The 25,886-nt window shown below is 34.8% G+C and overlaps 2 protein-coding genes across 3 annotated transcripts; one reads left to right on the top strand and one right to left on the bottom strand.

Annotated features, from left to right (window-relative positions):
- Window positions 1-1,400: 1,400 nt before the first annotated feature.
- On the top strand, window positions 1,401-11,643 carry LOC121379739 (the record flags this gene model as incomplete). Its single annotated transcript, XM_041508388.1, has 6 exons — window positions 1,401-1,987; window positions 7,021-8,046; window positions 8,911-9,097; window positions 9,656-9,901; window positions 10,233-10,404; window positions 11,616-11,643. Coding segments are annotated over exons 1-6 (2,001 nt in total), but the record flags the coding sequence as incomplete, so codon positions are not given.
- Window positions 11,644-12,404: 761 nt separating this feature from the next.
- Window positions 12,405-16,174, bottom strand: LOC121378581 (P2X purinoceptor 7-like). 2 transcript variants are annotated; one of them, XM_041506830.1, is made up of 3 exons: window positions 15,787-16,174; window positions 12,965-13,186; window positions 12,405-12,569 (listed from the first exon to the last, which is right to left on the bottom strand). In XM_041506830.1, exons 1-3 carry the CDS (start codon window positions 15,960-15,962, stop codon window positions 12,434-12,436), a joined length of 534 nt encoding a protein of 177 aa, XP_041362764.1. In that variant the 5' UTR covers window positions 15,963-16,174; the 3' UTR covers window positions 12,405-12,433. The 2 variants fall into 2 exon arrangements, with proteins under 2 accessions (XP_041362764.1, XP_041362763.1); XM_041506829.1 differs by having other exon boundaries at window positions 12,405-12,578; window positions 15,787-16,163.
- Between the last annotated feature and the right edge of the window lie 9,712 nt (window positions 16,175-25,886).

Consider the following 25,886-nt stretch of genomic DNA (forward strand, 5'->3'; position numbering starts at 1 on the left):
TAAGTGGGCCCGATATCGGTAGGCCTAACTTTAAGGAATAAACAAATACGACTCATAGTCGGTTCCACAGGGAACGTCTTTTTTTCATACTATGAAATTTACTACATGTTATTTATTTCTCAGCCGATTGGTTTGTAAATTGAACACAAAAATAGTAATTTTTATTTTTTATTTCCAAAACACTTTTACTTGTCTTCTTACATCAATTATTAACAAAAACCACCTAAATTGTAGAAGGATGGGACGGATTATAGAAAACCTAATGGTTTTAGGGGTTTGTAAAGTTTGTATTTAAATACTTACTTGTCTGAACTTTATTGTTAACGGAAATCTTCACTAACTGTGTAGAAAACCCCCACAAATGAACGGCAAGCAGACGACAACAAATCGGATGTTAATTTCGCGAACCAAGCATAACGCAATTAGGGACATTGAAGATATACTCTTTACATTCTAATAAAACATTTATTTTACCCAAAGTACCATTATGCAACTATGATGCTGCACAAGTCCCTTTAATTTTCAAATCATCTTCAAAAATATGCAAAGCGAGGAAAACGGCATCTGATTAAAACGCATTGTCATTGGTGTTACTAATGGTCATTAGTGTTACTCAGTACCTGGTAACACCAATGACAGGTAACACCAATCAAATAAGTGCATAAATAATTCATGCTCTCTAAAAAAAAAAACCAGTTGAGAAAACTGAAAAAGTGCATGTTGTAGCAGACATACGATGTCTATCATAACATACAGAAAATTTCTTAAAATTATTAACCAATACGATTGTAAACACCAATGACAATGAATAAACATACTTTTATATTTTGACAACACATTCATAATATTTAAACAAAACTATTCACAACTGTATATATGTCTGCTGTTTTTGACAAATAAGTTTGATGGCCGATATTTATAGGTGGAATGTTTCATCCAGATACTATTTAGTTTCTTTTGTTTTCTCATAAGTATATACAGTAACACCAATAACCAATGACATAAAACTCCATGGATTAGCTTATATTGCCCACCATCTTTTGAATACGGAAAATATTTACAAGATTCTTTCTTTAGTGAGTAAGTCAGCCATCAGTATGTATTAAAGATATTCAGTGATATGTCTTCTGTTATATGTTTTAACAGTGTATGTTATGTATAGTGTTATGCTAGGAACACCAATGACATTGTACACTAATCTCGAATAAAATATCTATCAAAGCTGATTACCAGAGAGAAAAAAAATGCTATGACAGGATGATATTATTAATAAGGTATCTTTAAAGACAACAAACTTAGTTTTCTATATATAAAGAAAAACGAAATTGTGCAGGGACATAAAAGTGACAATTTCTATAGAATGACCCATATTCGAATGTTGGTTAAAGGAAACATGACACGTAACCACATTATAGCTCATTTTAAAAACAAAATGATATAAAAATAATATACAAATAAGTTTATAACAATAAAATGCGTGTAGTTATCTTAAAACGAAGAAATTACACCGATCAGTATCAAAGTATGATTTATGCATATTTTTCCGTAAGCTTTCGGAAAAAACCGGAAGTGACGTCAGAGCCGCTATACTCTTTCATTGTTTATATATGGAGTAAGGGGCGTATGATCTTTTCAGAGCCCAACAATGCCGTACTGTGCGGCCTTTGGGTGTCAAAATAAACAGTTTAAAGGATCGGGATTATCTTTTTTCGGTTTTCCAAAGGATTGTATTCGAAGAAAGGCGTGGATATTTTATTGTAAAAGAAAAGATTGGACACCAACGCCGTATAGTACTTTGTGTTCCGTACATTTTTCACCTTCAAATTACGAGACTTTTCCAGCAACGAAAGAAAGTTACGGATATCGTAATGCTAGAGCAAAATTATTTGTAACAGCTATCCCTGATGTTCACCTATTACTAGCACCAGAAGAGCCAAAGACGCCAAAAACATCACGAGGGGCATATGCTAAACGAAGACGAGCTGAGGTAAGTTTATCTGTTCATTTCATTTTCTTGTGCATGTCGAAATACTTCCATCCCAACTTCCAATAGAAGTGTTTGGTTTTTTTCATTATCAATAATTACACAGTAATTTGATAATTTTAGGACTTTCCTTTGACACATAATACTTATAAATATTAGGGTTACCTTCCCTCTTAACGGACTAGATAATGCACGTGTACCTAAAAGAAATTACTTTTATTTTCAATATTTTTGCTCTCACCAGCACGAATCGGAAAGAGAGAAACTGTATGTTCCGGGGGAATATTTAACATGGATTTATGTAGATCTATACAAAAATACTATTATCAATTAATTCTATGTTTTGACCAGAAAGTTAATTATTGATAATCCACCAATTTACAGAATATTGTATTCATACCAAATACATCCATTTTATGAATCCAAACTGGTGTACACATACAATTAGTATTGTGTCAAAGAATTGTTCAAATACAATATGTGCTGCTAAAATCTTTTATTCATTAACAGATACAGGTATCAAACATGTATTGGAATATATAAACCAACATTTCTCCAGTGAAGGATATATGGTAGCCCCACTTCCATGGCTAGTAATATTCAACGTTGGGCTAGTAAATAACTACTATTGCCATGCCCAATGGCATTTTTTGGGTTAAATGTTGCAGTTAAGTCTATTTTGTAAATATGAATATCCTGCCCCAACCCTCAATGTTAGTGTTTTTAGACTTTAGGTGACATATTTGATTATTACTGTTATTTAGTAAAATTGTATTAACTTTCAAGTAAAGTAGGGCTAGTAAATTTATAAAATCACTGATCCCATGGCTAGTGGATTTTATAAACATTGTAGAAGCCCTGAGGATATAATCGATAAAGATACATAATACAAGATAAAACTTGGGTTGGGGGAATTCAAATCAATTGTGTCGTTGAGATTTTTGCTACTGTCAATCATCAACAGTTTAATTATTTATATTAATATACATTGTTGACGGTTTGGCATATCAGATAATGATGAACAGAAAGAAGAAACTGTCCAAAAACTATAATTTCTTTACTGACTGGGGTTTATATTTTGAATTCGAATTAAATCAGATTATCATAAAAATACCAACAAAAGGCAAAAATATAATATATTATCTAAAAATATATAATAAATTGCAAACAATAATTCTACAGAATTAAATGTCTTGCCTACCCTACCATAAACTTATTCAGTGTCATTAATAGTGCATCTGTAGATATATATCCATCTCAATGAATGTTAATTTTTTTTTTTAAACATTAAAAAAAATTAAACTTCAAAAAATTTAATTAAAATTTTTAAATAATAAATTTTGACATGCACTGGGATGAACATTCATAGATAGAACTATAAATGCAGCTTTACTGATGCAGGACATATAATTTATGAGAAATGTAGCTACATTTGTACAATCAGTGTTGAGCTAAATGCAAAAGTTGATGCTGCAGCCAACGAAAAAGTAATACCTATACTTCGTCTGTTTAGTTTGTACATGTATTGTAAAGATAAGACAAAAATCACCAGACTTAGCAACTTCAGGATAACGATGTTGTTGACAACTGGTATGGTTACTGGTTATAAAACTATATTATATGAATATTGTATGAGAAGTTTATTTTTGCTCGACAGTTCAATTAATTAGGATTTTATGAACTTATTTTGATAATGAAAACACTTAAAACCAGTAAATATAATTGGTTTCATAAATTAACATTGTTTCATCAGTAGTATTTGATATACATATCATTTATTAGTTGTTTAAGTGAACTGGACAAAATGTCACGTCCTGGCTCGTACTGAAATTTTAAAAAGTAAATATTACATCATACAGGATATTTTTTTAGTAATTTGCTATATGGCATTTAGAAATAGACTGGATATTGTATTAAACAGTGTATTTCAATAAGCAAACATTCTACCAGGAGAGTAGAGTTTTGGAAATAACTGCAGTGTTAAAAAAGTGATGTCCATTTTTGTCACATCCTGGCACATTTTACTTTTCACTTTATAAGTCTTTTTTTTTTTGTATACGAAAAATGAAATTAGGCCTGACATGCTTATACTACTATATGTAATGAATCCGGGTCATTTCGCCCTTATTCTTATTCGCCCCCGAGTCGTTTCGCCCTTATTCCCGTTCGCCCTGAGTCATTTCGCCCTTAGAATGAGTCGTTTCGTCCTCCATTATGAGTCGTTTCGCCCCTATGTATTGGGGTGGTCCGAAACAAAATGTGGACAACTACAATAAATTGCTCCTACCTTAATTACTCATTATACTACAAAGATATATTTGTTTAATACCGATTCTATTCGAGATCAAGAAAAGGCCCAAAGAGGCCCAAATTCAAGTAATCACATAGGCTACTCATGCTAAGGATGACCTGCTAATTAAGCAGACAATCCCCTGCAAGGCTATATTGTACCAGGAGTAAATATCCCTTCAGATTCTTTTAACTGCTAATTAAGCAGATAATACCCTGCAAGATTCTCTTGTACTTTCAGTTTCTCCGAGCTGCTAATTAAACAAACAATAGACTCGCTCAATGATTACATCTGTATGTGATTTTTTAAGGGGAACTCTTAGTTTGTACCCAAAATGAGTATATTCTCACAAAATCTTTTTAAAACCCCCACAAAATATGCTTTATTTTAAAACATTTTAATAACAAAATACGCATTATTTTAACAAAAATGCCATATATAGCATACAACAATTTTTTTTTTAAACATATCTTTTTAATGACTTTTTTAATGTAAACTGAAGCAAATGGACCTAATTAGAAGAAAAACACACAAAATGTAATAATATATAAATGGTGTTTATGGTTCATAAAGGGTTACAAATTGATAACCTATATCTGATTTGCAACTAGAGTCACGTAAACAAATTTATTCATCATTCACAAACATTTAAACATGAGGGCGAAACGACCCAGTATGTGGGCGAAACGACACGGGGCGATTGGGAATAAGGGCGAAACGACCTGATACCATATGTAATGAGTCTATAAATGATAAAACTGCATTTCAATTTAAAAAGGATTTTTAGTGAAGGAGATCATAAGAGTCAGAATGTCACATCCTGGCTTAAATCATTACCATGGAATGACCCATATATAATATAGTCGATGATTCCATGAATCTCTATCCAGTGCCTCATTTATAGGAGGATTGCCACTTGCAAAGATATCCTTTACTGGAGATTTCATCCCCACAAAGAGGACTGTCACGCTAATAATAGTTTACTAAATAAAGACAGTGTATAATTATAATATTGTTAAACAATAATATATAGAGGATTCGTCACAAGTGTTTTTTAATGTGGAAAATATGAACCGAGTCTATGTTAATCGGTATTTGTCGAGGCTCTACCGAGACAAATACCGATTAACTAGACGAGGTTGATATTTAACATATTAAAAAACATGAGTACTGAATTCTATTTATCCTATAACACTCCAAAAATTACATTTTTTTTTTTTTTTTTGTAAATCATAGTACTAAAGCCGCCACCATCGGTAATATGACATCATCACGATTAGCACAAATTAGTTTGACGTCACACGTTTTAAACGAATCTTTGAAAACATTACGCTCAGGTATACAGGCCTTGTTGGCTCATAAGCAAATGACCCATCCACAGTAACAAATTACCTCAAGACCTTGCAGATTTGCATACCATTATTAATCGGGTTAATAAACTAAATTATCACATGGGTTTATGACATGGATATCATGGTATGTAGACAGGGCTCAAAATAGTGGCCTGTGAAAAGCTATCCAATTTATAGACCTACATGTATGATATAGCAGGTGAAATAGAAATTCACTTGTTAAAACCACCCAAAAATGTGCATGTCTATTTACAAAAGACATTATTTTACAATTAACTCATTTGCTATTTAGCTTATGATTCTGTTAATAGTGTTATATTTTAATTCCTTAATGCTCTAAAATAAATCCCACAGGTCCTAATTTTCCACACTATCCCAAAGCCATCCAATGCCCTGTCTTATTTCCAGCAAGCCATATTTGTTCTTAGCAGGACATTTGTTTTTTGGCCATATTTTACTTTTTATTTTAACCCTGGCCAGAGTTCACCCTCTTCATTGCCAAATTAGCACATATTGCTAATTTTTATACATGGTGGCTATGTACAACATTTTGTTTCGGGCTAATATTAGTAATAAAATAATCATTAAATAAGCAGTTAAAAATTAATTTTCAACAGAATACTACACATATATCTGAACATTTGCTGAACAGAAATTTGTTCCGGTGTGACCCTCTGCCTGGTACACATGCATATATACTATATAAATACTCATGCACATACACATATATTACTTCATGCCACACTATTTCATGCAAATCATTATTTAGTTTGAAATGAAGATCATCAGAACTTTATTCAGAATGCAAATTTAGATAAAAACTATTTTTTAAAGATTTGATGTATTCTTTTAAAAACCAGTTACATGTGTGTGTGTGTTTATGTCTCTTAGATGTCTGTTAGCTTTGTACTTCCACACACACACAGAGATAATCCAAACAAAGAACTACAAAAATGTAGATAGCAAGGGATTAAATTACTAATTAGGGGCAATAAACTGTCTGCTGGTGCATGTACCTGTAGATGTGTGGTGTCACTTCAAGAAGCATGAATGCTTTGTATTCAGTAACAAAAGGATTTGTCTCTATGCATCTTATCCTAAGGGCAATGAATTCACTTCACACATAGGTGATAATTAAAATCACAGGTGCAGTGGGACCAGGTGTGTTAAGTATATTTAAAATAGCAACATTAAAAGATGTCTCTTAGCTTTGTACTTTAACAAAATGCATGCACACTCACACCCTTTTGTGATCCCCATTATTGGAAATTAAATATCATTAATACTGCAGATGCTATTGTGTTCATAATTACAAATTAATTCCAGTTAATCTGAATTTATTTAGTTTTCAATGCATCCTCTGATTTTGCTCACAAATGTATTTTTATTTTCAGGTTCTTCAGGAAATAAACATCGAGACCTATGCCAGTGAAAGTAATCTTGATGGTGGTAATAAAAAAACACCATTACCAAAAGATGCCCCTGCTGTATGTGATACTTTTGTTCAGAGTCCATCAGTATTGTGTGAGGATCCTGTACCCGATTTAAATGCAATCCCCAAATGGAATCCAACAGTGAAAAGGCAGCAGGAACAGAAACTTGTAAATAAACCACAACAGAGAACAAGAAGGATCCAAGTCAAACCAAAAATAAAGGATTTTTGTGTTCAACACTGCCCAACCACTGTTTCAGTGGGTATTCAGTGTGATTTATTAAAACCTGATAATGATCAGATACATGCAGATAAATGCAGTGATCTTGAAGACAGTGGTGATGATGATGACGACAGTGATGATGATAGCGATGACCCAGATTATGTCCCTCTGTTTGATGAATCTTGTGAAGATGATTCTGAATTTGACGAAGAAGAACCAGATATACAGTCATACATTCTTAATTCAAATTCATTGCCAAATGACGAGAGACAATATTTGATTGCCGAGAATGCACTTGCTGACTTAATGTCAGTTTGTCGACTGTGCAGTGGGATCTGTACAGCTACTGTAAAGAACCAGATCGGTTTCATGGTGACTGTAACGCAAGAATGTGCCAATGGCCATTGTTACACATGGCAGAGTCAAAAGAATTATAAAAAACTCCCATGGGCAAATTTGTTTATTTCTGGTGGTATTTTGTTCAGTGGAAGTAGTCCATCAAATGTGATAACTTTATTCAACCATATGAAAATACCATGTATCTCTGTAAGGACATACTACAGAATCCAGTCGTGCTATTTGATACCTTGTATAGAGAAGTGTTGGGCAAAGTATCAAAATGACCTGATGACAACTTTGTCAGGTGCAGATCTCTCTTTGGGTGGTGATGCTCGGTGTGATTCTCCAGGACACTGTGCCAAATATGGTAGCTACACCTTAATGGATCTGGAAAGAAAACTTGTCCTTGATGTTCAGTTAGTACAGGTAAAAGATATTATTTAGCATTGTTATTTTTTTCATCTATAATTTGAAGGGTGTGATTACTTACTCCCCTAAGTTACATCATGGAGAGCCATTTAAGATAACCATATTGATATAATATGATTTAAAATAACCATATTGATATCATACCATTTAAGATAACCATATTGATATATTATCATATAAATTGATATGCTATGGGGAACTATAGAACTAATCCCGGGGGAGTGATGTGCATGAGAGTGATAAGTCCCCACAAGGTCTGATATGATTTACTGTAATCATCATTTTCCTTTAGCAATTAATATTTTCTTTTTTATACTGTGGGTCAAGTTCGAGTGATAGCACAGCGGAGTACTAACTATTAAAACAAAAATTATGAAGTGCTTATAAATACTGATTTATCAGTAAATTGGCGTGCATTTATATAGTATTACTATTTGGTGTGTGTGTGGCTGGTTACTAGTCATTTCGTACCATCCATTTCGTACCATAGTCGTTTCGTACGATAGTGCTTTGGTCATTTCATACCTTTTATCCCGTACCATAATGTTTGGTCATTTTGTACCCAGTATTTTATTTTTGTCAGCTGCACAATAAATGATTGAGGTGCAAAATGACCAAGGTACGAAATGACCAAACAGACACGGTACGAAATGACTTGGTTCCAAAATGAGCAAATAACTATGGTACGAAATGGTAAAATTGGGTATGAAATGACTATGGTACGAAATGACTGGTTACTGTATGGCTTACAAAACATTTGATATGATCAAAATTTACAGGTATTCCTATATATGTTATAATTTTTTAAGTGTGTTTGTGCTTTTTTGTACAATTATATATCTTATTAATTTTTACTTTAAGGTAAATGAAGTAAAAAATTCACAGAATATGGAATTGGAGGGGTTGAAGAGGTCATTGGAACATATTAAGAAGTTTGGCTGTCATGCACTAGAACTGGTCACTGATCGCCATGTCCAGGTGAAAAAGTACATGAGAGAGAAAGAAGGCCAGACCAGGCATTATTTTGATGTTTGGCACATGGCTAAAGGTTAGTTTAGTTACTGGTTTTACAAATTAATTGCATCCAATAGTTATAAAATGGACATGTATTTAAGAAAATAAATCAAACAAGATATTATTATGTGCTGAAAAATAGAAATGTGTCTACTTTATCATCCAGCAGCATTTATGATGAGGGTAGGTATGCAGGTCCCACCCTGTCCACTGCCACATTGTTTAGGGTTTTCTTTCTAAAACTAGAATTACCAAATGTTTGACATCTAGTAGCCGATGATTAATAAATCAATGTGCTCTAGTGGTGTCATTAAACAAAATTTTAAGACCTCCTTGGGTGGCTACTGATCTCTTCCCCCCCCCCCCCCCCCTCCATCTTGTGAGCATATGTATACAAATAAAAGTACATAATTCAGGAAATAACCAGGGAACATTTTCTATCACATCTTCATTTGCTATTTAAGTCTAGAGATTGGTACACAATTGTAAAAAATGTCAAATAATAGTTTCTTTTCTTTTGATTTGCAACTGTTGATAATATATATTTTAAAAACCACATCTTCCCTGATAACAATTTGTATTTTTCATACAGGTGTTAAGAAGAAACTTGAAGCTGCCTCTAAAAAGAAAAGATGTGAAGACATTATTCCATGGATACATTCCATTTCCAATCATATGTATTGGGTATCGGGAACAAGCAGCGATGACAAAGACATGAAGCTGGCGAAATGGAGGTCTGTTTCAAACCATGTAATTAATGTTCACACCGGCCATGGGGCGAAATTTGCTGCCTGCGAACATGAAACCTGCAACACTGAGAGAGTGTGGCTCACAGCTGGCAAGTCAATTTTTTGTTTGTTTTATGTTTAAAACCTAGTGTTTATATAAATATATTTAGCGATATTCCAATGATCAATTATAATCAAAGTTGATTGGTTAGTGTATACATACTGATTTTAACGGATTATTGATTATGAAATTCCAACTAATTCCCAGCACTTCAAATATCAGAGTAATAATTTATGCTATACTGTTCTGTATCATGTCTTTCAAATTTTAGATAAGTATTGCAAAAGAAAAGAATAAACAATATTAAATTTGTAAAATCTCTGCATTTGGCGGCTTTATGTAAATTCTGAGTTTCATTATAAATATGTTTATATTTTCAGGATCAAGATCCCATAAGTTGGTCAAGGCTATCATCAACAGCCCATATCTGCTAAAGGACATTCCACATTTATCTCCACTGCACCAGACATCATCACTAGAGGTGTATCACAATGTTGTAAATCACTTCGCCCCAAAAAGTACCCATTTCTTCATTTCTGCTATGAAAGCTAGGTAAAGTATACCCAGATAATTATCTTTGTTGATTATCTTTAGTTTAGAAAATGTTTAGTAGTCGTATATTATTTGAATGACAGATGTCAATATTTTCTTTTAAATAATTTGGGATGTTAGTATTATATTGCTAAAAATAAAATTAAGGTTTGTTTTGTTTAACGACACCACTAGAGCAATTGAATTATTAATCATTGGCAACTGGATGTCAAACATTTGGTAGTTTTGACATATAGTCTTAGAAAGAAAAAACGCTACATTTTTCCATTAGTAGCAAGGGATCTTTTATATGCAATATCCCACATCCTTTGATATACTAGTCATGGTATACTGGATGGAACGAAGGATAGCCCAATGGGCCCTCTGACGGAGATTGATCCAACAGGGCTACATCCCACCCCTGCTTAAAATAATGATCGGAATGTAATTCAGTAGTATTTGCTAACTTAACATGTTTTCCCCATGCTAGTGTATGTCAAAATGTCTTACTAGTATGTGCAAGTTTGTTTGGGCAAGTGTTTTTATCGACATTTTATTTATTCAAAGAGTAGCATATGTAAATAGACGCACATGCACGAAGGCCAACCTGTATAGAAACGATGTAAACCACTTTACGCACTGTTCTGAGAATTGCTATAGCTTTGTAATTTAATCACATTCATACAAAATCTACAATGAATTGCATTAAAATTACATTTTATTATAAGTTTAAAACCAAATACAAAGACATAAACGCACTCTTTAAACTACATGACGTCATTTTGTGTTTGCCAAATCGTGATGTCATATTTAGTACCAACAAGGTCATTGGTTTGGAAGCGTCAAATTATCCAATAATACTGTTCGTTAAACCAATGCAGAATATTTCTCACTGAGAAAATATGAAAAATATTTCCTGCTACGAGTGACCTCTGGGGTAATAATAGCAAATATCTCTCACTTCTCTGTAAACCGTAAAGCAGCATTCTCGTTAAGAGATGGGTCACACCCAAGTGTCAGCCCTACAATAATCAGAACATACAAGACTGTAGTCGTTCTGATTTAGGTATTCGCACAGTACGGTTTGATTGCATACGACAAGTTGTGCAACTAATCGCATAATGAGAACGCCCAATACCATTCTCCAATAGGTAACAAATAGCCATACATGATACAAATATCAGATGTTCTCCAATATGGTTGTTGATATACAATATACATTTAATTTTCAGACTGCATCTTGCTGCTTTCCATTATAACGAATGGAAATAAAGCTCAAGTCGTAACAAAGGATGGCAATCTATGTTGGCGATTGGTTTATCCCAAAGCAAAGAAAGGAAAGGATGCGGTCATAAAAGCTGTGAAGGAATCCTCTAGCTACAGTAAGTAAACACTGCACAGTAATAATATTTGGTACATTAAACTACATATATATTATAGATTCAGGGTGAGATAGTAGAGTATTTACCTCAACCAGTGTTATTCCCCATTCAGACAAATGCTGTATGTCTATTTGCCACATACTGTACTGTTTACTATCTCACATATGTGAAATTGCATATAAAGTACCTGCTGCAGATGATAAATAATAAATGTAGCCTTTGTGATAGTTACAGGTTCCTCCCAAGATTATTAGATCTTCGACACAGAATACTAGTAGCTATAGTATAAAATGTCGGAGGTGTGCTCAAATATACCATTATTATATTACAAGGAAGAACTAATCAACAGTATAATGCCTGTTGCTTCATTTTATATGTTTTCATATTTTTAAACTTCATTTTCAGAGTATGTGGATACACTGATGGAATCTTTAATGCAAAGGCGATACCAGCTGGATAATTACGGAGTTGCAAGAACAGATGTCAAGCAGACAATGTCAAGCATGCCTGGATTCTTAACAAATGACTATTACAGAGTGGAGAAAACAGAAGCTGTGCAAAGACACAGATCACGATTCAATGCTATTTGATAAGCTGTTTATGTGATGAATATCAAGTGATGACCAAAACAAGATATTATAGTGTTATGAACATTTTTATTAATTTATTTATGGTCTAGCATATTGAAAGCCGGTGTAGATTTCTGATGGGAAACTGTCTCTAATCTTCACAACAACACATGCAGGAAGCACACGGCGATTTCTTTGACCAATCCATCTCGCAAATCGTCTATAAGCAACATATCTGTATGTCCTGTAAAGGAAGAAACAGCAAAGAAATTGTAAATATTCAATACATCATGCATATTTTATGGAAACATTACTGTTTCAATGTGTTTGCATCAGATGATTGTTGTTCTAATAATTATCTTTAGAAACTAAAACGTGACCATGTTTAATTGTTTATTAAATAAAGGTCATTTTGTGAGGGCACATGTACCTTGAAAATATTGGCATTTAAATAATATCACATGACTTTATATTTTTATATGTACAATAGAGCTATTCTAGGAAATGCATTAAAAAAGATGAAATTGTATGCTAAACTATGCCAGGGTCTACTATGCTGCATTTGACCATTAATTTTTACTGTGTCAAATGGATACAATTATGTAAATTGAATCAGATTATTCTTCTTACTCGTGAATGGGATCATTGTCATCGAGTGGTCCGTCCATACGAACATAGTCCAACATGGCCAACTCCAAGACATGCATGTTGAGGCAGTTTACAATAAATCCCTCGTGCTGTGACACACACTCATCATCTGCCATGTCGGCCTTGTATCTAGCTGCTGGCACCTCCATACAACATAGGCATTCTTCTACAGTGGCCATCAAGGCACAATTACCACAGTCACACCTGAAACAAACATGTATTTATTAACCAAAAGTGAAGGAAATGGATTGTATTCTTAAAGATGTCATGAATATTTATTAAAAGTAACTGACCTACTTTTCTTTCCAACTTTTTTCTCCACAAAGACAGCAGACCCTAGTTTTATTAAGTACATAATAGGTACTACATACACTGAGAAGATCAGAAACACATTGGATGTTGAAAAATAAATAATATGAGCAAGTTGTAAGCAGCATTTTGTAACAATGACTTGATAATATTAATATACCATAATCCCTTTTACGATTAAAAAAACACCCCGTTATTGATAAATAGTAGATGTATATATTTTTTAATGTTTTTATTTGTAATGTGTGTTGGTTTTTTATTATTATTTATTGTAAAATACTTATGGAAGGCCTTGAAAAGAAATTGTATGTTTCTGGAAAATCAAACCTACCAAGAAAAAAGGCTGGCTTTTATTTTTGATTTGATAAAAAATGTTTGTGAAATGAGTACATGTACATATGAAACACTTTATCTGGACGAACAAGGATGAATGTAGTTATTAATAGCTTGTATTTGTACAAATCTGGTCACTTCCCCTACCCCATGAAGAAAATAGTTGACAGGGCTTTAGATATCTCTAATTTGGACACAACAGGGATTTTTTTTTTCAAAGTACATCAAGGTCTTATAATACTGTAATGTTATTTCAATTACTGAAGGGCCGGCATGTTGTACTTAATCTGAGCATGTTTATGTTGGGTATACTTATTTGGAGTAAAGCATTTATCACCTTAGCTTCGTTGCAATCTAAAGCCCAGACTTCATAGGAATATGATATTAATTCTTTAGGGATGTTCCACAATTGATCCAACAGGTGGGAGAGCACAATAACTATTTTACACCTGGTGATGTATAATTTTCTATGCATACATGATTTAAGCATATTTATTTTGTGGGTGGTGGGTATCTAAAACCGGACACCCTCCATCTTTCATGGAACAGCCCTTAGTTAATTACGCGTGTTGTGTGTGTGTGTGTGTGGGGGGGGGGGGGGGGTAATTAATATTTATATACATGTCCAAATAATAAATTATTATTTTATCATCATTTGTTATTATTATTTTATCATGACCTACTGAAAACCAGAAATGCCTGCAAACATCTTGAGGTACTAGTATTCTTTGAATTTGCTTCTTCGGCAATTGAAGTAAATTAAACAATGTCACCATTTTTGGTGGGTACACTGAGGTGGTTTGATTCTCGGGTAAGCACTCAAAACTAACTTAATACTCCATACCCACAAGCTGTTTGAGCACTCAAAAGTAAAATGAGCACCGATATTACAGCACAGAGGTGGATCCAGTCATTACAACATTTTAAAAAGGATTCGTGAGTTTTCAGATGGCAAATGATCCGAGTTTCCAAAGGGACTGAAATCTCTAAAGGGGTTTGGGGGCATTGTGCCAGAAAATTATGAAATGTGTTAGCAGGGCAAATTAGTGTTATATTGTGAATGTTTAATTTGAAGAAAAAAAGAAAAGAAAAAAAAGGACATTCAAATTGATGCAAACTGGCCAGGATTTTATATTGGAGTGGGGAGGGGACCTACAATATGTATGTGTGTAATTATTTGTAAAAATGGGTGGGACATAACCCACTGGTCTCATGCACTGTCGGTTTAGGATTGCCCATTGGACTACTTCTCTTTCCATCCATCCTTAACCAATGTCTGACGTCATATAACCGTAAATAAAATATGTTGAATAAAACACTTCTTTCTTTCCATCCAGTACACCATGACTCGTATATCAAGGACTGTAGTATGTGCTATCCTGTTTGTGGGTTGGTACACAAAGTTCACTTGCTACTAATGGGATTTTTTTTTTTTATTTGTCATGTAATTTAATTTGCATGGTGAGGGGCCCCCGAACCTGAAGTGCCCAGACCCAACCCAAGGTCTATATTCCGGCTCTGCCTTAATAACTGTAAAAAAAATGACCATATGTTTGATATCCAATAGGCTAGCTGATGATTAATAAATCAATGTGCTCTAGTGGTGTCGTTAAAAAACAACTAACTTACTTTAAAAAAAAAAAAAGGTTTGATAAGAATGGGGTGGGGCATGGCCTCCCTCTCCCCACCCCAAATTTTATATATTTTATATTGGGGGGGGGGGGGGGGGGAGAGAGACACTGAATACATGTATATATGATTTAAAAATAAAATAAAAACTAACAAAAGCAACAAACGATGGGGTGGGGAAAAGGCTTTCTTTCAGAAAAATTTAAATTGTAAATAATTTCAATTTGGGTTCACGTAAGAACAAAAGTAAATGTTTTGGGACTAACAAAAATACTATTGTTGTGTGCAATTTAAAAAACAATTGTCCTATAACAGTATAACTTATATAACTTAGGCCCTATACCGTATACGTGGTCGGACACCGTTTGAAGGTTCTGACAACCGACGCTGATGTCGCGTATTCATTTAATTTTCAACTTCAACAGAAATAAAAGAAGTATAATAAATGACAAACGTAATACAAAAATCGCGTACAAGCGGTACAAACAAAAGGTAGGTAATCCTACTAATAGTCATTACCGTCCACAACTTACCAGCCAAGATCGCCAAATCTGCCGTCTGGTATGGGCCTGGCACCATCGGTGTCTCCACCCTCCGACTCGCTATCCGTTTCTTCTTCCGTATCACTGTTGTTAATAAATATGTGTCTTTCTTCATTTACCAACGGCTCAAACTGATATGGCAAAATGTTTTGCGAACGAACATTCATTTTTTTTGGTAAGCTCTGCTAGTCTTGGATTCTTTGTGAGCGGTACCGACTAATGCTAAGTGTAAGGCTTTTCAGATCAAGCGTCTCGTCTCTGACGTCACGGACCACGTGATCGCCTTGCTCATTAAAGATCGGCAATTTCCGCTAAGAGCTCGTATCTGGGGTTCTTTTATGGAGATATTTTAAGTAATTAATTTTTTATAAAAAATTTTTTTAGGTGATTCAATTTATAATTAATTGTACATGGTTGGTGCCAAATATGGTTTACGTGACATGTTTCCTTTAACCACGACACCACCGAGGTCGATGATTAGCTGCAATGGATCTTTTGTGTATCTATAATATATACAACATCCCACCGACCAGCTATGAAACATTGGCTTGAACGAAAAATAACCCTAACAAATATGAATACCCCCCCCCCCACACACACAGAGAGAGAGAGAGAGAGAGAGAGAGAGAGAGAGAGAGAGAGAGAGAGAGAGAGAGAGAGAGAGACGGACACATCACATGTATACATGTATGTACAGTATTCATTCGTAAACACATAAAAAACAATAATGTTTTAAATACTATATATATATATATATATATATATATATATATATATATATATATATATATACTGAACAAAATAAGAAACTTCCGCTAAATTTGCTTGAACATAACTTGATGAAAACAAACCGGGGGAATAATTGTTATATATGCGTTTAAAGAGTGTTCCATGATGTATCGTTTGGCCATAGGTTAACAGAAACTGGGAGAAATTTTGACCAAGTGTGGTAGGGGTTAAAAAAAACCCCACCCACTTAATAACGGGTATGACCACCTCTTGAATTGACCACTGCAGTGCATCGCAGGCGCATAGAATTGACTAAAGTGTTGATTTCTGCCTGTGGAATATTGTTCCATTCCTGAATGAGCGCTTGACGAAGTTCGTTGACGTTAGCGGGTGGGTTGGGACGATGCCTCAATTGTCTGTCCAGACTATCCCAGACATACTCGATGGGGTTGAGATCAGGACTTTTAGCGGGTCAGTCATCAATGAAATCAATGTTATTTGTCCTAAGAACATTTACAGTGTCTCTAGCTGTATGGGAGGTGACATTATCATGCTGAAAAATCGAGATGTTGGCGTTGTTATGGAACAGAGAAATGACGTGATGAGCGAGAATGTCATCGCGGTAACGTTGAGCATTTAAACTGCCATCAATGACGACTAGTGGTGAACGATAACCATGGGCAATGGCTGCCCAGACCATGACACAACCCCCACCCCCGAAACGATCTCGTTCAAGAAGACAACAGTCAGCATAGCGTTCATTTCTCCTACGGTAGACGCGCACCCTGCAATCACCACGTTGTAAAGAAAATCTGGATTCATCCGAAAAAAGAACGGTATTCCAGCGTCGCCGTATCCAACGAGTGTGTACACGTGCCCAATTAACACGATTTAGACGATGGCGTTGCGTTAAAACGCATCCGACGTAAGGACGTCGTGCATGTAAACCGTTCTCCCGCAGACGATTACGAACAGTTTGCCCACTGACTCGGTTATTATGAAGCCCAGGTGTGTTAGCAGCAGTAGCAGTAGCAGTTTGGAATCGATTGCGCAAATGCGTGTTCATGATATAGCGGTCTTGACCACGCGTTGTAACACGCGGACGTCCACGACATGGCAAGTCGTTGGTGCTTCCTGTCGTTCGAAATCTTACGCGAAGATTTCGTATCGCTCGACTAGAACTCCCAACATGCCTTGCAACGTCTTCTATCGACATGCCAGCATCAAGCATGCCAATCGCCCGTTCGCGTAAATTATTGGGTATTCTTGGCATACTAAAAATGCTACAATGTAAGAAACGTTATTTTGTTTACAAATTTTGAAGCGTTTTCGTTCACTTGACAACAATGTCAGTAAAACAAGTAAAACAAATTGACCGAATACTACACGGGACATGTCGAACCATGCATGCACGTGCAAATTGAATTTCACGTTGTCGACGATTAACAGTGCAAAAATAATCGATAAAATTCATGAATCCTGATAATACAGTTCAAGGCTAATACTACCTATATAATTTCATTACACAATGAATTCTTCAACACAACAAATACTATATGTACAAATCGGAAGTTTCTTTTTTGTTCAGTATATATGCGCAGGAATGTTGGCATGGAGGGGTCTAGACTGTGGTGAGCGAAGTTTATTGAGAGGTCGAGTCATGTTCCCCCAGAAAATATACTGATAAAAAAATATACATTTGCTTGAGCAGGGAGGTGTTTCTACCTCAGAAACCCTCCCTTGCACACGCGCCAGATTTAAGCCTATATGATTTTTGTAAAAACAATTCTTATTTTTCACTTTGTTTTTCATTTCTTTTCTTTGTTACTTTAGTTTTGTTTGGATGTTCTGTTTTGTTTTCCCCCATTTGTATGTTACTTTAACGTGTTTACTTCCTGAAGCGGGACGTAGCCCAGTGGTATTGCGCGCGGTCGGTGTGAGATCGATCCTCGTCGGTGGCCCCATTGCGCTATTTCTCTTTCCAGCCAGTGCACCACGACTAGTATATCAAAGGCCGTGGTATGTACTACCCTGTCTGTGGGATGGTACATATAAAAGATCCCTTGCTGCTAATCGAAGAAGTGGCGACAGCGGGTTTCCTCTCTTAATATCTATGTGGTCCTTAACCATATGTCTGACGCCATATAACCGTAAATAAAATGTGTTGAGTGCGTCGTTAAATAAAACGTTTCTGTCTTTTCTGTCTGTTTACTTCCTGGTTAAGTTCCGTGTACAACTAACCTAGTTAGCATCGACGTTACCTGGTAATAGCATTTCAAAACGAGGCTATATACGAGACGTAAATTTGCAGTGCGGTCGAGATGTCGCTTCAAAGTATTAATTCCTAGGTTTTAAAATAAAGGAAAGGAAGGACTGAAGGCATACAAGTAAGGAATCTTTACGTTTATGTTATGTTTTCGGTTTCAACAGACTCGAACTCTTTGAATGTTTTCAATGATGGTAAACACAATTTCATGATATGGTTATAGTCGGTAGTTCGGCAATGTCACAATGACAGCGATTCTATAATCAATACACTGTATTAGCTCCTGGATTCTATTTCCCTGTGTGGATTGTGTCATGTTACTAGTCAACACAAGCTGTTCGCAAAACTCAGGCGATGGATACCAGTTCGTATAGACCGTCGAGCGGTGAGTATTTAATGGTACTTACAGTACAATTAACGCTTGTTAATGTCATTTAAATATTTCTGGGTTTTTTTCTTTCTTCCCCCCCCCCCCCCCTTATTTTTTCTTCTCGGGATGGTGGCCGACCCGGGGGGGGGGGGGGTAGGATCAGGGGATCCGTCCCCCGTAAACATATTTAACTCGAAAACTGCGGGGTTTTTTCCTTCTATTTTTTCTCTGTGTTCGTGTCGCTCCTTGTGGCTGGTAATGAAAAGGGGCGGGGTTTAGCTCAGTTGGTGAGCCTTGCTTGATGTGCTTGGGTCGTAGCATGGAATCTCCTCGGTGAACCCATTGATTTTGTTTTCCAGTCCTGATTAGTACCAGAGGCGGATCTGGGGTGTGGGGTGGGGGGGGGGGGGGCGATAGTAATAATTTTATTATATATTAATTTTCATTATTTAACGATCCCCATCCAAACCTCACCCAAAGTTCCCTTGGCATTCCACCTCATGTCACTGGCCCCCTTCCCCCTAAATGGATTTTCTGGAGCCGCCACCGACTGGTATATCAAAGGCTGTGGTATGTGCCGTTCTGTCTGTGAGAGAACATATAAAAGTGAAAATAATGGGAAAATGTCGCGATTCCTCAGAATGACCGATTGTTTGACATCCAATAGCCAAATATGAATCATTCAATGTGTTCTTGTGGTGTTAAATATTACACCAAACAAACTTTAACTTTTATTGATGAAAATAATTATTCAGCCAATTAATATAGAAGCCTAATGCTATAAAAGTAATATTATACTCATGTCTATCAGTATTGGGGGTTGTTCAACAATTACATAATGCACAATGTGACATTTTTGTACCCCGCTTGTAACATTTGAAACGCTTACGCTGGTGGTTTGTTGGGTTTTGGGGGTTGTTTTTGTTGGGGGGTCTGCTTAAAAAGTGCCATTTTAACTGACAAATATTATTGCTATTAAATTCAAATGGATATATAGCGTTTTAAAAAAACGAAAGCGCAATTCCAGTTTTAGTGGGAAAGGTTTGAAAGGTAACAAGAAGAAAACAAACACACACAAAGGGTATGTTTATCATATATATCTTTCCTAATTTTTAACAGAAAACAACCCATTAAAAAAATCAAGATTAGATGATTGACAAGAGCCAAGTTCACATTTCCACTAATACTCAAACCAGAAATAAAAAGTGTACTGTAAGAAACAAATTGTATGCACATACATACATACACATATACACATACACATACACATACACATACACATACATATACATATCTGGATTAACGCATTTCCGGAGTACTGAATCGTACCTGTAAACTTATATTTACCTTGATTGGTAAACCAATAAAAGTAATTAAGCAACATAATAATTTATTTATATTCCCAAAATATTGATCAGATCTGTTGATTATTCTATACATGTATATTAAATTTTAAATAATGTTTTAACAAAAAAAAAAAAATTCTTTCATTCCATTCCAATATTTATTTGCATGCTTATATACCACTAGGGTTTCAAGCATGTCTTTCCCGGGCCCGATCTCTGGATAGCCAGTTATCTGGTCCGGGACAGAAATATATAGGACAATTTTGAACTTTACAGCCAAAAATATATATAGGGCTTTTACTAATTTTAGTGCGCAGTCCTAACATGATATTTTATATCTATTCCTTATTTAATAATGTAGGCGCATTCTAGATCGGGCAGTCTAAATTAAAACAATATAATTTTAATATTAGCCCTACTGGAGGAGGAAGGGGAGGTTGGTAGGAAAGGCTGGGGTTCCCATCACAGGAATTATTAAGTGGTTGAAGGGAGGTGCAGCACTCGTATTGGTAACCTTAGTGTGGCCGGCCGGAGGCCGGCCAAGGAGAGGTGGGAAGCAGCCCCCGGACATATCTAACTCTCCCTACGGCCGAAACCGCCTACGCCTAAGCGTCCTATCCCCTAACTTCCGGTGGTATACCCCCCCCCCCCCCCACACACACACACATCCAATCCGCCCCCGTCGGTCAAACCGCGGTGCCCGCCACTCATGGTGCTCCTCTAAAAAAATTAAACATACACAGAGGTGTGAGATTTGTGTGGCCATTTTGTCACATGCTAATTGTTACCTGGTTTTTACTGACCATGGTTGAATGAACATGGTTGAATGAACATGGTTAAAAGAACATGGTGCAAGTTATATTTTGTTTCTAATTAAAAGAATTGTTGTAAGAAATTACGTCCGGTTGAGTGAAGCAAATTGTCGTTACTTTTTTACACTTTGTTTTTGGACAGTAACCGTCTGGTTTCGTAAACTAGATATCCGCATTAACGAACACATTTGCAAACTGTAGAGATAACTTTGTATTTTGGCTTATTATTAAATATTCAGCGGCAGGACGTAGCCCAGTGGTAAAGCGCTGGTCTGATGCACGGTCGGTCTGGGATCGATCCCTGGGCCCATTCTCATTCAAGCCAGTGCACCATGATTGGTATATATCAAAGGCCATGGTATGTGCCACCTTGTCTGTGGGATGGTGCATATAAAAGATCCTGTGCTACTAGTAGAAAAATGCAGCAGGTTTCCTCTCTAAGATTAGGTTTACATGTATATGTCGAAATTACCAAATGTTTGACATCCAATAGCCGATGATAAACAAACCAACGTGCTCTAGTGATGTCATTAAACAAAAACAAACTGTAACTTTTATTAAACAATTATGAGCATACATGAATCAATACATCTCGTCAATATTTGTGAAAATGAATTCTGGAGATATTATTTGTCGATCGTTAGGAATATACAGTGTCGATGTTAAGTACTAACACAAATAGAGAAGAAATGGCAGAGTCGTGAAATAAGATAATTGGAAAACAAATGGGCAAATATAATGTTTGTATTGTAAGAATAAACTATTTATTCATGTAGAACTGGTATTACTGTTGATGAAAATAATAAGTTGTGATATTTTACAGCTGTTTTGCCATTTATATTTATTAATATCTCTCCCTGAAACCAAATGAATGCAAGTGACTCCATGATTTAGGACCTATTTAAAAGCAATGTTTCGAAATTAAGATGTAGCTCCCCTTTTTCTCTTTCGATGAACACTCATTCTCAATAAACCAGTGCATTTCACTATCATTTTTTTTTTGTAAAATAAAGGTGTTCTAAATCAGAAAATGATGATAGTTATATAATTAACAGCATATGAGGAATATAAATCTACTTTTCACTGGAGACGTTGTTGAAAATGACTGGCCTTTCGATTGTTTTAGTGCATATGAAATGCCCGTTACACTTAAAGATTTTTTTTTAATAAACTGGCAAAATATAAGTACATTGAAACTTGTTGAGAAGTCGAAGTCAATATGCTTGAACACAGCTGTAATGTACAGAATGATTTTGCATGAAATGTCATCTGCGGTTGACATTTTCTAGTGAAGATGAACATACAAGACATCGTAAAACTTGTTCAGAAAAGAAACACCATACTATTTCAATTTGTAAAACAAAAATAATAAGTAATATTGATTACTACTTCTAATCTGAGGGAAACATGATTATATCCGAACGCATCTGTAATAGTGTAGGTGATGTATTGAGGTTTTTTTTTCAATTTACTTAGATGTCGAAGGTCAAAAAAAAAAGAAGAGTAAAGTTTGTTTTATTTAACGACGCCACTAGAGCACATTGATTTTTTATCCTATCATCGGCTATTGGACGTTAAACATATGATCATTCTGACACTGGTTTTTTTAGAGGAAACCCGTTGTCGCCACATAGGCTACTCTTTTACGACAGGCAGCAATGGATCTTTTATTTGCGCTTCCCACAGGCAGGATAGCACAAACCATGGCCTTTGTTGAACCAGTTATGGATCATGGGTCGGTGCAAGTGGTTTACACCTACCCATTGAGCCTTGCGGAGCACTCACTCAGGGTTTGGAGTCGGTATCTGGATTAAAAATCCCATGCCTCGACTGGGATCCGAACCCAGTACCTACCAGCCTGTAAACCGATGGCCTAACCACGACGCCACCGAGGCCGGTTCGAATGTTAAATGTAATAGATCTTTCATAATATTATATCAAAACCAGTTTATATTTCAGTTAACTTTGGGAAAATAAAAAATGTACACACAGCTATAGCAATGCTAAAAACAAACTAAAATATCATAAACGACAATGTTGGGGTATTTAAACAACATACAAAAGATTCGTTACGTACCTCTTGTTTAAACGCACAGCCTTGCCAGTTCTCTATATTGATTTATATTGAAGATCACACTAACATATGTTAGTGAAACATTTTATCCATGTATGATTTTGTGTATTTATTAAAAGGTTCAAATTAGTGTTATTGTAAATAGGTAACCAAAAACATTATTAAAGTTACCAATCTTTCCTTTAAAATATTTCAATTAACCAGTTACTTTAACAAACTGCTAAAATGGCAATTCGAAAGAATATCTACATAGGCCTATTTGACAATATAATGATCATTAAAACATGAAACAATAAGTCAACAAACAATTTCCAATCATAACTGAAACTCTGAGATAATGTAAACAAACATCTTCTCATTTTAGCAGTGTGTTCTTAATTGTTCTCCATTTGGTTGGAACATAATCCGTTCTACTTCTCTTCTTGCTTGGCGGTTACGTCGAGGAGTGTGTATACAAATACAACTTTTTGCATTACATGTATGTTATTGCCGAACGGCCCTCAAGACCGCATGTTGGAAAAAATGGAGCATAAAATGTTTTTGTAACTAGATATTTTGAATTATCGATTCTAAATTGTCAGTTACCATGTTAACATTATGATTTGCGATTTTAGTCCTCCCAAAAATCAACAACTTACTTTTACGAAAGTAAGTTGTTGATTTTTGGGAGGACTAAAATCGCAAATCATAATGATTTTACTACAAGAAATTGTGACGTATATATATGAATGATGATGATGATGATGATGAAACTACAAAACTTATAACCACTAAACTTAAAAATCATTCTTCGTCATGACGTCTATTTTAAACAAGTAATTACAAATACAAAATGTGACGCATTTTTTCCAAAAAATTTCATTTCTCTGTATAAATATACTTCGAACATTTTATATTGAAACTAATTAAAATACAGCGATCTCAGATTTATCAAATACATTTTTTTTTAAATATACCAAATTTAACGAACATTTCCATGCTGTAAACAAGTAAATTTTAATCTGGATAGACTTTAAAATAGCATAAATATACGGTCTATGATTTCTTTTACCGCATATAATCTAAATTAACTAGTATTAAAAGCGCATTCTGGCACATAATAAACAAGTCATACATAAAATGTATTTAACTGGAGTTTTATTAAAAATGTGCAGAAACGCTCTTTATTCCTTACAGCCATATCTTTCTTTCAATAGTGAAAGTGTTAGTAACACGTGGTTTGCTACAAAAGAGTTGGTCCTTAACGAATTTTGTTTCATATTTTATAGTATCCAATCTTTCTGTAACGAACTTTTTTTCCCGCTAATTTAAAAAATTGCAAAAAAGAAGAATTTTTCAATTCAAAACAGTCGTATTTGTTTTGTTAGGCATTATACATACTTATAAACGTCCTGGTGGGTTAATACTTTTTATATACTTACGTGTTGGTGACAAAAATATTGGTAACAAACATTTCCAGTTTAAAATTATGGTGCCAGTCGAACGTATTGTATCCAAAAGAAAACATTTGGATGTGTAACACGTATATTTCATTCCATTTCATTTCATTCCTGAATACATATATTTTTAGATAATATATTATATTTTGCCTTTTGTTGGTATTTTTATGATAATCTGATTTAATTCGAATTCAAAATATAAACCCCAGTCAGTAAAGAAATTATAGTTTTTGGACAGTTTCTTCTTTCTGTTCATCATTATCTGATATGCCAAACCGTCAACAATGTATATTAATATAAATAATTAAACTGTTGATGATTGACAGTAGCAAAAATCTCAACGACACAATTGATTTGAATTCCCCCAACCCAAGTTTTATCTTGTATTATGTATCTTTATCGATTATATCCTCAGGGCTTCTACAATGTTTATAAAATCCACTAGCCATGGGATCAGTGATTTTATAAATTTACTAGCCCTACTTTACTTGAAAGTTAATACAATTTTACTAAATAACAGTAATAATCAAATATGTCACCTAAAGTCTAAAAACACTAACATTGAGTGGTTGGGGCAGGATATTCATATTTACAAAATAGACTTAACTGCAACATTTAACCCAAAAAATGCCATTGGGCATGGCAATAGTAGTTATTTACTAGCCCAACGTTGAATATTACTAGCCATGGAAGTGGGGCTACCATATATCCTTCACTGGAGAAATGTTGGTTTATATATTCCAATACATGTTTGATACCTGTATCTGTTAATGAATAAAAGATTTTAGCAGCACATATTGTATTTGAACAATTCTTTGACACAATACTAATTGTATGTGTACACCAGTTTGGATTCATAAAATGGATGTATTTGGTATGAATACAATATTCTGTAAATTGGTGGATTATCAATAATTAACTTTCTGGTCAAAACATAGAATTAATTGATAATAGTATTTTTGTATAGATCTACATAAATCCATGTTAAATATTCCCCCGGAACATACAGTTTCTCTCTTTCCGATTCGTGCTGGTGAGAGCAAAAATATTGAAAA

This window comes from Gigantopelta aegis, chromosome 8 (assembly GCF_016097555.1).
Source record: "Gigantopelta aegis isolate Gae_Host chromosome 8, Gae_host_genome, whole genome shotgun sequence".
Lineage (NCBI taxonomy): Eukaryota > Metazoa > Mollusca > Gastropoda > Neomphalida > Peltospiridae > Gigantopelta > Gigantopelta aegis.